At 34.8% G+C, this 15,384-nt stretch overlaps 1 protein-coding gene across 2 annotated transcripts in view; it reads left to right on the forward strand.

Annotated features, from left to right (window-relative positions):
- Positions 1-15,384, forward strand: part of LOC106662194 (mucin-3A-like) — a 110,635-nt gene that overhangs the window by 69,710 nt on the left and 25,541 nt on the right. For both annotated transcript variants that reach the window (XM_024225008.1, XM_024225009.1), the window contains 6 exons: positions 13,975-14,046; positions 14,436-14,522; positions 14,673-14,765; positions 14,824-14,907; positions 15,015-15,086; positions 15,289-15,360. In XM_024225008.1, coding sequence (XP_024080776.1) covers positions 13,975-14,046; positions 14,436-14,522; positions 14,673-14,765; positions 14,824-14,907; positions 15,015-15,086; positions 15,289-15,360 — 480 coding nt within the window. The remainder of the gene's footprint in view (positions 1-13,974; positions 14,047-14,435; positions 14,523-14,672; positions 14,766-14,823; positions 14,908-15,014; positions 15,087-15,288; positions 15,361-15,384) is intronic.

Genomic DNA, 15,384 nt, shown 5'->3' on the forward strand with positions numbered 1-15,384 from the left:
CAGGCTTGCACAAATTCTTTCAAAAATACATAAAAATGGCATATTTGGCATGATATTAAATGTACAGAAAATGATTCCTGTTTTATCTTCCGTTTTACAAAACTATTGGCGGTGTATTTTTGATAGGCTTTAGATTTTTAAAAGCCAAATTTATCGAATTTATCAACCGGAATGCAACGAGCTTAGAAAATGTTCTGCCCATTTTATGCGTTGGAATAGGCAACCTTCAGCAATAAGTGTCAAAAGGTAAAACCTTTGCCTACTTATAACCCTAACGGTGTGCTATGTAATTAAATTGTTGCCCCGATACCTAAAGAATGGTATCATCAACAAATATTAGCCAAAATAGATATTTGTGGAAACTTCCTAGGAAATGAAAATTTTTTCTTAAATATTAATTTAAAAAAGTATAACAGCGAAACATTTAGGACATTACTGCAACTGTCAAAAATGTAATAAGCAATAACATTCTCAATTGACAAAGTTTCATTTATTTATACATTTTAACTTATGTGTTTATTTTTATTTTTTCATACCGATTGCATGAGGTTTTACTGTGCCATCAGTACATTAATTTGGAAAAAACTACGTCATGAATTTTTGTATTAAATTTTCAACAGTTATCTTTGTGTTATCTATGGTCACAAAGTCTCATCTGTTATTTTAATTCTCATTTTAAATATCATTCGGATTTCTGCGGGGATGGTGCTATTTATCAAACTGGGACGCCTGGAAGGGATAATGGCCTAACTTCCGAGTGGTTTCATTTTTAGCTGTGACCAAAATTAGGGCGGACGGTTAAAGCCCTGATTTAAATCGAGGTTTTAAAAATAAAAGGCGACACGTAATTAAGGAAAATTGTATACAGTGGATAACATTTTCCATCGGAATTATAATTTTCCCTTCATCAAAAACTACCAACTTGTGTATCTTCAATTTGAGCTTTTCTTAGATTAATCCTTAATGTTTAATTATCCAATTTATAATTTTTGCTGCTACGAAATGATAACTTTATAAGTTTGAATTGCGTTTTAAAAAATCTAATAAACCAACTCGTTTGTTCTTAACAATCAATTATATCCATTCTACACTGTAGGCCTATTTGCGAAATGCAATTTCCCAGATAGAAAACGTCCCGATGGAAAGATAATTAAGATGTTTTCCTAAACAATGGAGCCCCCCGTCGAACGAAATGCCTTGCGGATCGACCGGATGATTCAAAGGGCCATTATTGACAACCCCCTGCAGCAAGCCACCGTGTCCGTTAACAGTACTGGCGACCAGGAAACCATTTCCTGGGGATGAGGAGAAAAACGAGTAATGAAGGACATCCTGAATCTATCGATCCATCCTATAAATAGGACTCATGGCAAATATTCTTGTCAGAAAATGAAGAATCATTACAGTTACATCATAAAAATTGAATTAATACTTTGCCTCTAATCTGCCTCCAAATCCTCGAAAATAACGTTGCTCCCAGTGAATTCGTATTTTTTTAATGTTTTGTTCCTCTAGTACAACTTCATGGCCACTGTGAAAATGGCAAAACTAGCTATCTTAGGTTTAGAATCAAGATTTGTTGCGTTTCCCACGCTTATAAACATCGACAACAAACCTTCCTACAAAAGGGCTCTTGATGACTTGATTTTTCAATCGGAAAAAGACAATTTTTTTAACTTCCCCAGGCTATTTTAAAGGGCTACGGAGGGATGATATCTACTTCCGGTTCTTAAATGCGAAACGGCTCACTATGCACTGCCCATTCATTGATAAATCCACGAGAGAGACCAACTTTTTCTCACACCTACAGACACAAAATTACTACCACCACAAAGGTACAAAACAAAATTTTTTTCCTAATGATAGCATTGGTATAGTGAAGATAGTACATTATTATTCTCTCTCTCTCTCTCCCTCACCCTCTCTCTCTCCCTCACCCTCTCTCTCTCCCTCTCCCTTTCTCTTTATTCACTCTCTCCCTCTCTCTTTATTCACTCTCTCCTTCTCTCTTTATTCACTCGCTCCCTCTCTCTCTCTATTCACTCACTCCCTCTTTCTATCTATCTGTATTTATCTTTCTATAGAATATAGCAGTACGCATGTCTATCCCTATCTCCCACTCTCATCTATCTATTTCTTCTATCCACCGAATCTATTTAACCTATCCATTAACCTCTTAAAGTTGGTGGTGGGTGTTGTTCTGCGAGTTCCTTGCTGAAGTTGGCGTAATGCCGAAACGCGTATATAATTTTAAAAAATCCGCGAGGGTAGACGGACCCAATTAGTTACCCAGTGTCGGTTCAACATATCGTTGACACCATGTTAAAGTGACGAATATGGATTTCTCCACTTTTCACATTCGTCACTTTAACATGGTGTCAACGATATATTAACCTCTTACTTGTTCTTTTTGTTGTGGCTCAGTGAGATAAGCTGTGTAATTATGCGTTCACCTTGTTAAAATTGACGTTTTAGAGGTTTCAATTTGAAACAAAAAGTGAAAATATTAAAAAAGTTTCGAAGCTTTTTTTTCACTCCTAGATTTAATTTAAACACTTTTAAAAAATTACATATAAACTTTTGCCGTAAGATCCGTTTCATGCGTTCAATACTTTATTTGCATATGAATAAAATTTTTGTCAAATGCAAATGTGAAAGTGGTTATCGCCTTAAAAACCGGACCGACCTTTTGAATCAGTATAAAAATTTGAAATCTGATGAAGGTTAAAGGACTGAAAACCTCTTGAGGCCTACTTTTAAAGTACCACGCCTTCTAACAGTTTTTGTTGACTATCGATTGAGAGGAACCTTAAGGCAAGGGAATATTTTATTTTTGTATCTACAAGTTAAGTTTGGAACGCTTGAAAAAAGTATTAACACATTTAACAAATCCAATACATTTCGTGGTGCGATTGACAAAACTAATTATTTCAATTAATTAATCTTTTTATCTAAGGTATTGGTTGAAATGAAAAAGTTAGTGTCACGAGCGGGATTCGAACCCACGACCTTCGGCTCAATACGCCGCAGCTCTAACCACCTATCTTCAGCTCTTGAGCTATCGTGAAGTCAAGTGTTTAGAGCAGCGGCGTATTGAGCCGAAGGTCGTGGGTTCGAATCCCGCTCATGAAACTAAGTTTTTCATTTCAACCAATACTTTACATTTAACAAAGTTATGTTAATAATTTATATCGAGCTGAGTGTACAACGAATATGGACAAGCTGTTCGATGTTGTTTTAAGTAATGGAAAGGAAAATTCGTTGGTGAGAATTAAATATTTTCGTGTTAACGTCAGATTTCCCAACAAATTAATTTTTATCCGGTGTTGATCAGGTGCGAAAGGCAGTAAACGACGATCGGAAATTAACTGAAAATCCATCTCGGCCAGCTTGGTGACTTTGGCCATTCATCTGGGCAAACACCACCGATAATCCCATTCGCCGTCGCTGTACGTGCCTTATTCCCCGTTATTAAAGTGCATTACGAAGATTGCTTTTTGCACTGCGCGTGCCCTACCGGCTTTCATTATATTCGCATTTCACCTTCGACTTTCCGTTGTATTCTCCGGCGATTAATTCAATTATTTAGATTGCGTTGAACTGTGCAATGGATGGACTCCCGTCTGCCGTGTAATTGCCAGCTTTCTCATAGTCTGCAAGGAGTTGGGACGAAGAAAACATATAATAAAAATTAAGGGCAAATTACGTTTCAATATGTTATATGGTTGAATGTACTTTTTATACACTGAGAGGCAAATAGTGGCCACCCTTAATTTTTTAATTATCTCTTAGACAATCCTCCATTGATTATCTTACAGCAATATACAGTCCGTTTTAAAAGATTAGAGATAAATAAAACATATAAAATATCATTTTTGAGTTTACAATTGGAATTTGTAAATAAATCTTTGAATAGTCAATGTCTTATTTGTTGGTTTTTCTGTAAGCTTCTTGTTAACGGTCCGGTGGTATGATTTTTGTATGTTGCACCATTTTCTAGTTTTAAATTTGTTTGAGTGGTGGCTTTAAGTGATTCAGGTTGCCAAAAAAAAAAGAAAAAAGTGCTTAATATTCCCAGAACAACTGTCCATAGTGTCTTCCATCGCCATCGTATCAGAGATGATAGTTTTATTCTTTCCAGTTTACTCCGTTATCGACATAACCGCTGTTGGGATCAAGCAACTACTTCAACGAGTTAGAAATGTTAATGTTGAAAAGCTGGATGACGTGCGAGAAGGCCGCCCGCCACTGGTCCAGAACTTCTGACATTTGACGGCCGAGAGAGAGTCAGGAGAAGAACAGGAGAGCGATATAATATCCCCGCAACATCCCCCCCCCCCGAAAACCTATGGAGGTGGTGATGTTTGGGCAGGCATTTCTGTGGAAGGTTGCACAAACTTGATTTTCATCGAGGTTCCCTAACAGCTGCACGATACATTGAAATGTGTTATCAGAAGAAGTTATTCCCTATATACCGCTAATTGGCGGTTTTATTTTTATGCATGTCAATGCAAGGCCCCACACAGGATCGTTGGTGACTAGTTTAAACGGGCTTCAATTTAATGTTTGGAGTGGCCAGCATGTAGTCCCGAATTAACCCTATCCAACACCTTTAGGTTCAGTTGTTAAAAAGGATAAAAAGTCACTCAGTAAGCCAGAGAATTTGCAGAAATTAAGAATGACGCTTTTTGAGGAGTGGTAAAATATTCTACAGCGCTATAACTACATTCAAAACCTCATAAAATCGATGCCACGTCGAATGCAAAAAACCCTAGAGGAGGGAATTCCGAACTGAATTGAATATTTGCTTCAATGTTTCCATAGCAGTATTTTTGATAAAACTTTTATTCAGTTTAACTTTTTACTGTATTTTGCTCTATCTTACATTTTTCTTTAAAAATATTCAGTAAACTACAAAAATTATAACGATTGCAAGTATTTACTAATAAAAAACGAGGGTAACCACTTTTTTTCCCTCTCAGTGTATATTATTAAATAGAGATCATGCGTTATTTAAATTTATAATATTGCGATAATCTTTTGGGTGACCTAAATGGCTACATTTATCTGGAAAAATATATGAATGTTCTGTCAGATAAAATTAAGGAAATTCTCAAAATGCAAACAGAGACAACGAAAATTTGGATGCATATACGTATTAGTTCTATCACTCCAGCCAGATGAAAATAAACTAGTACGTTTGTTTTGAACAATAATAAAATGTAGGCAAATCTTTAAAATATAGACGTACAGAGCGATCATTTAGAAGCACATAAATGCAAAACATCAAGCGATAACTGCATGGATATCACTGAGCATGGAACGTTCAGATCTTTCCGATTGCAAAATGAGGCAGAATGTTAGCACTGATTTTTTTTTAAATTATTAAATCCAGCTAGTGAACTGTTTAAAAAAATTCTCGGCTGTGCATTCGCCGCATGAACATTTCTGGTACGTGCATTGAAAAATTTGCCTGGGAACGAACGCGCCCGCAGGGCCCACGAGGAAACTAATCGATGTGGTGTTTTTACAGACTGTCGTTGGGCAAATATTCGGGCTCGAGCCGGACGTCAACGATGAATTCCTTAAAATCCAGAAAGGGGTAAATTTTGAATTAAATTGAGCATTTTTTAAGTCACGAAAAGTGTGGGAGTCAGTGTATGGAAAATCAGTATAAAAACTATAATGATATAAGGTTACTGCTGAGACTAAAGGGGCTGTTTAAAAGAAAATTACCGTATTGATGCAACTGTTGAATTATGTTAATTATACTATTACGCAAAACAAATGCGCTTGTACGTACGAATTCATTTTGTGGTATACATTAAGCACCTGGAATTGGGTTTACACGTTTTTGAGTTTTCTATCTGTTAAATTTGCTAACTTATTCAGGAAGGTTAGTCATGTGCTTACCCAGTTTGACTAAATTTTGTATCCTTAGAAACATTTACACATGAAATAAATAACTCTCATCTCAGGAGCGCAGCAAGAATAATACTATCAGATAGTAAAGAAGCTCTAAAGGCTCTTAAAGCATACAAGAAAAACTCAAAACATATCTAGAACTAGCCGAATATGCTGAAAAAACTGGGATCTACAAATAGCATAGCGCTAAGTTGACCAGGCAACAAATAACCTAACATATTAGCTATAGCCTCAGAACAACATGGTACGAATCCATTTTGTGGTACACATTAAGGCACCTGGAATCTGGGTTTACTAAGAACAAAAAAATACTCGGAATATGGTAAGAAGCAAAAAGACTAATCGCTAAAACCGCTTAATGGTAGAAAGAAGAGTCTAAAAAATGGGTGGTATGGGAATGGGAATAAAAGAACTATGAGCACCACGTTGCCCTTGGTTCCACTACAACCATCTTTCAAGTCAATTCCCTAGTCTTACAAACATGAACACATGAAAATAACGAGAAACAATTCAACAAACAATATCAGATAATAAGACAGCCTAAAAGATCAACTCAAAAGTAGTCAAAAAAACTGCTTACCCTATATTAAATACCCTAAATTACTGGCCTCTACAAATAGCCTGACCCTAGGGTTCCATCTCATCTTCAAGCAGGTTCCTAGATAAAAAGAGAAACCTCGGAATAACACAGGCCCAAATCAGTTTAGTAGCATAAACTGTAGCCACATTAAAAGAGAACTGGAATCTTGGGTAACTAACGAGTAAATTTTTGGAACGTGACATGAAACAAACTTAAATACTACTCGCAAAAACAATCCAATGGAGAAAACATCCAAATCCAAAAAGGGATGAAATTTGAATTAAATTTAGAATTTTTCTCCTCTCCAACAGTGTGGAACAGAAAATCGTATGGAGAGTCAGTATAAAAATTAAACGATTTGATAAGATTGTGGCTATTGAGACGACAGTTTTTTAAAAAGAGAATTAGGGTATTCACGCAATCGTTGAATCATGATAATTGTGGTATTAATGTGTACGTATTACAAATAACCGTTAAAGACCTGTCGAGATTTCTATCTGCTAACTTATTCAGAAAGATGATTTTACCCTGCTTGGACTACAATTTGAATCTTTCTTTCCCAATTCAACTTGTTTTTTTTTCCTTTTAGTCCTTTTCTATCCCTTCTTTTTCAATCTAACTTGTTAAAACTTCCTCTGTGAAAACTTACATTATTAGCTACATGAAACGTTTCTGCGAGGTAACAATTTGCATATCGGTTAACAGACGTGCCGGTGTCGAGTGTGCTATTTCTTCTGAAATAGTAACTTGAGACACCAAAGTTTTCTACTTTTAACACACTTAACTCGAATAGTTGGGTGAATGCGCTCAAGATTTTTTTCATTGATCATGTAAATCAGTAACCTGCACTAAAGATAACAAACAAACAAGTAAAGAAATATAAATAGCTTTCAAGAAAATCGACGTATTAACTTAAAAAAAATAATTAGCATCAATAGACATAAATTAGCAAAGCTCTTATTTTCGAAGACCTGCGAGATAGATGAAATGAAATACTCAACACATCACTTCGAGATCCTTATTCAATTATGTGATGGATTAATGATTTTTAGGTTTCGGTGTCTGTTTACACCTCGCCGTTGCTATTGTGTTTCCCTTTCTGTACTTCACGCACCGGCGCTTTGTCCCATCTCCCGAGAAAAATATTTAGAAAGCTAACATAAAATCAGACCAAAAAACGGTTCTTTTGGTCAATTATTTATGTTCTATTTACTGTTAACTAAAAGAAAGGAGGAAAGTTTTGGAGAAGGTTATTACTAATAAAGAAAATGGTTACCTTATGGTATTCAAGAGAATCATATCTTTAATTCAATAAGTCCATCAAAGACTCATATAATTGCTAAATTGTCCTTTGAAGTTCTGTTTACATCGGCCCACCGACGGATAACCACCATTTTCAAGGAAATAATTGGACTCTGGGTCAAAAACCAATTCCGCTGAGATTGGAATTTACTGCCTTTTGAAAGTAGACAGATTTAAAGCGATCGAAGCTTTAAAAACAATCAGCAAGATCCTGTTCTCAAGGGACATAATTAAATAATATCTTGCAATATCAAACGGTTGTATATAGGCTTTGAGTCTCATGAATCAGTTGGTACGCACAAATTGATTTTTCAACTGTCAAAAACGAAAGGGAAAATTCACCAGAACAGCCCACTTTATTGGCATTTGACAAATAACTACTTTCTAAATATGCATGAGTTCGTGCGATCTTCCAATAATTTTTACCTTAAAAAGTTGATATGTTAAATAAATCTTATTGTTCTATAAATAAAGAAATATTATATATATAATATTATATTATAGGAATAAAGTACGTACATTCATCATTGATAGATTGATAGTTGTTGAGGATTGATAGTTTCATTGTCCAATCATGTCACCTCGTGTCAATCGCTTGTCGAATTCAATTCAACGTGTGTATTGAATTTTGAATGATTCATACGCATAATTAAACGTATAAGGAATGAAATTTATTGTAAAGAAATCGATAAAGTTACACTTCAGCCTGGGAGAGACATATTGCGAATTTTATGGTACGTTGTAAAGGTTGATAAAATCCACCAAACATATTTGACAAAAAATAATGGACACCATATGTCATCCAATTCGCAACGGCTATCTTTTGCTTGCTTTTATTATCTCCGGCTTGTACTGCGTGTGACGTTGAAACCCTCCCCCCCTCGAATTAGGGGATTATCGATAAGTACGGAAAAAATGTATAGTTTCAATTAATTAAATTTTTTATCTAAGCCCGCTCCGAGGAATATCGAGTTCTCTGGGGGAGTGAATGCGACCAGACTTCTATCGAGTGTTGTGTTCGTGTTAATTTATTGTAATGAATGTAATTTATTAGCGTGAAAGGAAGGGGTTGCTTATAACCCCGCCCCGAGGAGTATCGAGCATTCTGGGGTGAGTGTATGACGTCTGGAGAGTATAAGTAATTTATTAGTGTGAAAGGAAGGAGTTGCTTATAACCCCGCCCCGAGGAATATCGAGTACTCTGGGGGAGTGAATGTGACCAGATATCTGTTTGTGGTGNATATATATATAAACACCATACATATAGCATTCTAGGATATCAACATAGTATATATTTGAAATCAGAGCGTCAGTAACGAGACGCTCAAATGGCTGCAGTTTAAAACAAAATATGCGCGAAAGAAGAGAAAAAGAAGGAAAACACGCAGAGAGCCGGCGATGACCTCAGCTGTTTGCCGGCCCATAAACTTCCCACTTTATTATTATTTATCTAAGGTTGAGATGAAAAAGTTAAGAGTCGTTCGAAGCCGAAGGTCGTGGGTTCGAATCCCGCTCGTAACACTAAGCTCATAAACTCAACCAAGGCCTTAGAATAATTAATAGGTCAATTATGACAGCTAAGCATACATGGATTAAAATGTCTAATAGTGAACTATCTAGAAGACTGAAAAATCCCAAACACAAACATTCTGATGGTCCCAGTTTATTTGTGATGTTCCATTGGATGAAGGATACAAAGGAGTTATGATTGTTATGACTCATTTCAATCCGATTAGTACGCGCTAATGAATGAAAGGTCAAAAGGAACAAATCCATTTTCAACAAACACGAAATTTATGTAAAATTTCATAAATAGCTATTCTATTGTAAAATGGATTAAATGATTATGAAAAAAATGTTTAAGGGTACTTACATCTGAAAAACTGCAGCCGCGGCGAAGATTAACTTTTTTTTTTTTAGAGAAATTTACTATTAAAGGGTAGCCGTCATACCCGAGCATAAACTATTGTTTTCAGTCACTTCCTTTACTAGGTTAACTTTTAAAAAAACATCTCGCAAACGACTCTCTCGAGAAGATCGGCTGCTTTCATGGTTCATCTTATGCAGCAGTTAGATTATTCAAAAGCCGTAAAAAGAAAGAAAATTAGGGGTGATGTAAAAATCCAGATTTGTCTTGTTTAAAAAAAATGCAATTGGCTATTCTAAAACCGTTCCAGATTACTTTCACTTTCCAGCTGCCGGGCATTTGAATCTATTATCGCGGAAGCGCTGGTTAAATTGGTCCATTATCGCAGACCGCAGTCCTTCACGGGATCGAACATGGTGGTTGCAACGGGTCAACTAGATCTTTTTGGCATGCCTCCAATTTCTCGTCTTGGGCCGCTTAAAGAATTCCAGTTATGAAATCATCCGAAAGCATAAAAGTATCTGACAAAATTAGCCTTTTCGACCCTCTCCTCCGTCGGGGTTTGTTTTGTCTGGAGGCACGGAACCCAAGCCACTCTAATTGCTGAGTGAGTAATGGGCGATCACGGAACGGATCTTGTAACACTATCTGTTACGATAGGGGACAGTCGATTCAAATCATGAATGTTAAGTAGACCTGTTGATCCCTGATACTGCATTTAATAGTAGTAAGTCTTATAAATTTACTAGCTTTATAACCCTGCATTGCCCATGGGTATAATAAAAAGTGTTATTTAATATAATATTTTGAGTACATATATTGTTATTGCTAGTTAGGAGCATATATATAAATTAAATAAACACAATCGAATAATTGATTTTAATGATTGTATTTAGTCATCAAATTAGATGTTTACATATGCTATATTAGTATTGTTTGGGATTACATTGCATTAAATTGTAATTATTGTTGTATTCAGGTTAAACTCATTGCAATGCTCTTGGATATACAATATGTTTGGTGATTCCATTTCGCATTTATAGAAACGACTAATCCCCCATCCTGGAGCATGCAAACGTATAATCGTCCATGAGAAAAGCATGGATTCTCCAGATTCAATTCACATAATAGCAATGATTGACCTTGATATTTATTTATTATTACTGCAAAAGCCAGTTCAATTGGAAATTGCGATCGTTTGAATTGGAAAGGCACTTCTGTTTGAATCATTGGTATATGTTGTATTATCACATCCTCTCCTATGAATTTGAGTAAGAATGTTAATATTATTCTACGAACAATATGTTGTCGTTTTCGTGACATTTTAAACTTCAACAAAATATTCCAAAAGAACAAATATTCCAACAGCATAGTCAAAAAGTAGCAAACTTAATTCATAATATGGCAAAATCATCGCAGTTAATACTGTACGGTAAGAAATTTGCAAAACATTAGAAAACTGAACACATGGAACTTCACAACCTTTCACATTATAAAATTTAAAATGTTAATAAATCCAATTGGCAAAACAACAGCTCTACATTTAATTTAAAATGACCGAGTTCGGTAAAACGATGTTTAATACTATTTTACATAATGTATAAATGTTTATGTATGCATACATTTAAAACAAAATCGGTTTTTATAGTTAGTTTTTATATTCTTACACTAAATTAAAGTTTACTTGGAACACTTTTCACAATTGTGAAGGTTTGGCGGTTAAGCCACATGCCGGTAGTTTGTTCTCCTACCCTACACCACTGCTGCCTATAGTAAAGATCCAAAGTTGAAGTTTGAATCTTCCTACCTTTACATCAGCGAAAATAATTCTGTAGTTTTTGCGACTATAACGTAGTAACAGTAGTTTTGCAACTGTAACCGATCGGTAATTTTTGCGAGTACACAGTGTTAGCGCCGTTTTTGCGTCTATTGACTGCGTCTGTTAGCGCCTCCAAATCGGAATTTGAAAGGCGCATACCGGGAGCCGAAGGCCCTACTGGCTAGATGACAGATGGGAAAACAGATGTGAAAATGGAGACGCCACAAATTCCAGAAGTCTCTCTTGTTTTGTAAATCCATTATTTATATGCCCATTTTTTACTATCTAAACCCTCCCGGCACTAATAAAAACAAAGTGTGAAAGTTTCAAATATAATTTTTTCTATCAAAAAATAATTTTTTCCACAACATTTTCAACTTCCAAATGCCTTCGAGTTGTTTTACAAAAACGATGATAACTTTGAAACTATATTTCTACGCGAATTTAGGTTGAAACCCATAATACATGGTGTTCGGAAATAATTTAGAGCCAGAATTGAAATTTTTGTAGATTTCGTCCTTATTTTTCTTACTTACATGTAACGATATAAAATTTAAATGTTGTTAGCATAGACTTGAAGAAGAGATATGCAACTTTCCAACGGTTCTAAAACTGTTGAAATTGGATTACATACAGAGGTTATGCATTTTTAACATGAAGAGCATCAGACATCAAAGTAAAAAATTGGTCCCGTCAGTACCAATCCAAAAATCTCAATATTTATTCCTATAAAAGTTCTATTTATGCCTTAAAGAGTACATAAAAGGAATTGGGATCGATTTTTTTAAAATAATTGTTATTGTAAGTTTTTATCTATCTAAAAGTCACTTAATATATGTAAAAGTTAAGAGACTAGTAATGCTGTATGCTTGGAGAAAATTCGATTCTGATGGAATAAATATGAACTTTCCATATACCAAACGGCTATTTTCGATCTTCCGTGTATATTGAGAGCAACATTAGACTAAAATTTAGCCTTGTTTCACACCCACGCACGTTTGCATACAATTGTAACCTCCAATAAAAATGTCTAATTAAGGGCCTTAAAGGGTGCTTAAATCGAATTTGGATCGTATTTTATTTATTTTGGTTTTTATAAGATTTTATTTATCTAACTGTCATTTAAAAGAATCCTGCTTATTATTTTGTTATGCTACATAAAAGTTAGAAGTCTACCTAATGTATTCTGAAAGAAAATTGGGTTCTAATGGAATAAATATGAACTTTCCATATACCCAACGACTATTTCCGATCATTCGTGTACATTGAAAACAACACTGGCTTAAAGATTTATTCGTCGGTTTAGTTGGTTTTGGACGATCCCTGGATGGAAATAAATGCCATAATAATGTCAGAATAGAATAATCAGAAAAGTTGTTTACGTGGAATCTGAGCGCGGGCATTTTTCTCAAATAAAAAAAGAAACAATTTGATTGAAATTTCAACTTGGTTCATTCCACAAAGAGCTTTCGATGGCATCTCCCTATATTTCAGGTACTTTTGTACTACGAAAATAAAAGGATAGGCTTAAAGGACACACACGCATTTCGTAAAAACGTACGGTATTAATTATGCTTGCCATTCATCGATCGACCCAGGTGAATGAACTATCTTTTTGATCTTGTTGTACGCAGCACACGCAATAAAACAATCAATGATGATAAAAGCATGGTTTCTTCGACCGGCGAAAAGCCTAAACCAAGCATAACTTTTTTTTACACATACTCGATTTACGTTAGAAGACACGATGCGTCATGAAGTGAGCGATGTAAACGAATTGATATTTATCATTTCATTATAAAATTTCGATCTTAAAGATTAAATTATTTTAATTGTTACATTAATCGGATTGGGCGGTTGGATTTTTTTCAATACTTTTTCTTTATTACTATATATTCTCGTGTACAAATGACGATTATACATTTATGGGATTTTTGTATGTTGTACAAAATAGTATTACGTTTGTTGATTTTGTTTCATTCAATCTTCACTTAGACGTGTTATTTATCTCGTATTGCCTTTCCTACAGTTGGGGCATTAAGTTGGAATAAATCTTAAATATTTACATCTTAAATTACGTAAACCGCTGCATGGAGGAAGCATTAGTACACATTTGAAGAAAAAATCCTAGAAATTATTCGTCATGTCAGTCTGCATAATTGGTGCAAGAGGTTGTTTTCCTGATTTTAACAATTTTCAAATATGAAATTTATGATTCATTAAGATCGTGACATAACCGTCTAGGTACGCAACCAGATTTGCAGCTTTCCCAGTTATACAATTGTCCAGTCATCCTAGCCTGTCGAAACGACTTTTCCTTTACCTAATTCACAGCCCAGATCATGATCTTATTTCTGGAAGATGAATTAACATCTGTTAGAAGTATTTTTATTATTCTTTGGCATAAGTTAATACAAGATATTTACTAATTAGCCTTAAAAATATAATGGGCAATATTAACAATTTAAATTGTTTTTTCAGAACAGGACACGCTTAGAAAACTATTTCAATCTATTTAACGAGCCACAAACAACGAAGGTGTTTTATTTTCAGGTGATTATGATCGGGATGTAAAGGATTTGAAAATAAGTTAAAAATTGTATTATTAATGAGAAAATATTGCCAGATCGCTCCGGATGGTAGAAAATTCAATAATTTTATCTAATCTAACATATATAGTTGCAAATGCGTTCATGAACTGAAAAAAATTTTTTAACAATAAACGTATGGGCGGGAAACGAACAATTTATGATTTTTTCCCAAATGAGATTTCTTATCAAATCCGGTCCTTCGAGCAAATCTAAATCAGTTCATGCAGTATTGCATACAACAATAGTAAACCGTTTTATTCCTACTTTAGCATAAAACATACAATTAAAATAATGAGAGTGATAGAATAAAAATATATATATAATGGTTAACAAACGCTATTCGTTTTTCAGACGTCAACCGCCAGTATTTTTCCTTCCACTACGAAGCTTTATTTTGAAAAGAAATCGGTTGAAGGAGTAACTACAAAACCGAAAATTGTAATTTAATTTCTAGCACCGTTATTAAAATCACAGGGAACGGACCGACGAGAAACATTTCGTCTAACGAACCGATCGAATTGCCAAGAAATTAATTTTTGTATAGTACAGCAATTTCGACATTATAACAGTGTGGAATTTGTTTTTCAGACTACGTCAATCGGTCTTCGCGATCCCGTCCCAGAGAATAGTGATATTTCTTCTCTGATGCCTACTTATTCCTCTAAACTAGTAACACCGGAGGTGATAATAATACGCACTTTCTTCAGAATATGTTTTGAAAATTAATGCTTTTAAATAGACAACTATTTCTAAGATTTTTTCGAAAATGACAGAAGTTTCTACTGCGACGCCGGCCTATTCTGTCACACCATTAGTGCCAAAGGTAATAACAATTCAACTATACGCATTTTTTTTAAATATGTCATTAGTACAAATTAATTTTTCTTACTATACTAACAGCCACGTTTTAACGAAACACTTATTTTTCAGACTCTGACTATCGGTCTTGAAGATTATACACACATTCCCACTACGGCACGTTCTATTTTAGAAATACTACCGGTACTAGCGGTTATCAGAAATGGAAAATTTAGATTTAATTCTAGTAGCATTTGATCGGAGGAATATGGCAACGTGTTACTTCAAACATACTTCATCCCGTAATGAGTGACTGATGATGAAGTATATTTGGAGTTGGAAAATTTCTACATTACTTATCGCATCGAATATTGCATTACATTATTCTATGAGGTGTTTGTTTCAGAATAATTCAACCTTACATGACCCATTTTCGCGCACATCCTACGGTTATTCCGCATTATCATTAGTGCCTGAGGTAATATTGTTATTATAAAACCAA

This window comes from Cimex lectularius, unplaced genomic scaffold, assembly GCF_000648675.2.
Source record: "Cimex lectularius strain Harlan isolate CLEC.00 unplaced genomic scaffold, Clec_2.1 scaffold19, whole genome shotgun sequence".
In the NCBI taxonomy this organism is placed as follows: Eukaryota; Metazoa; Arthropoda; class Insecta; order Hemiptera; family Cimicidae; genus Cimex; species Cimex lectularius.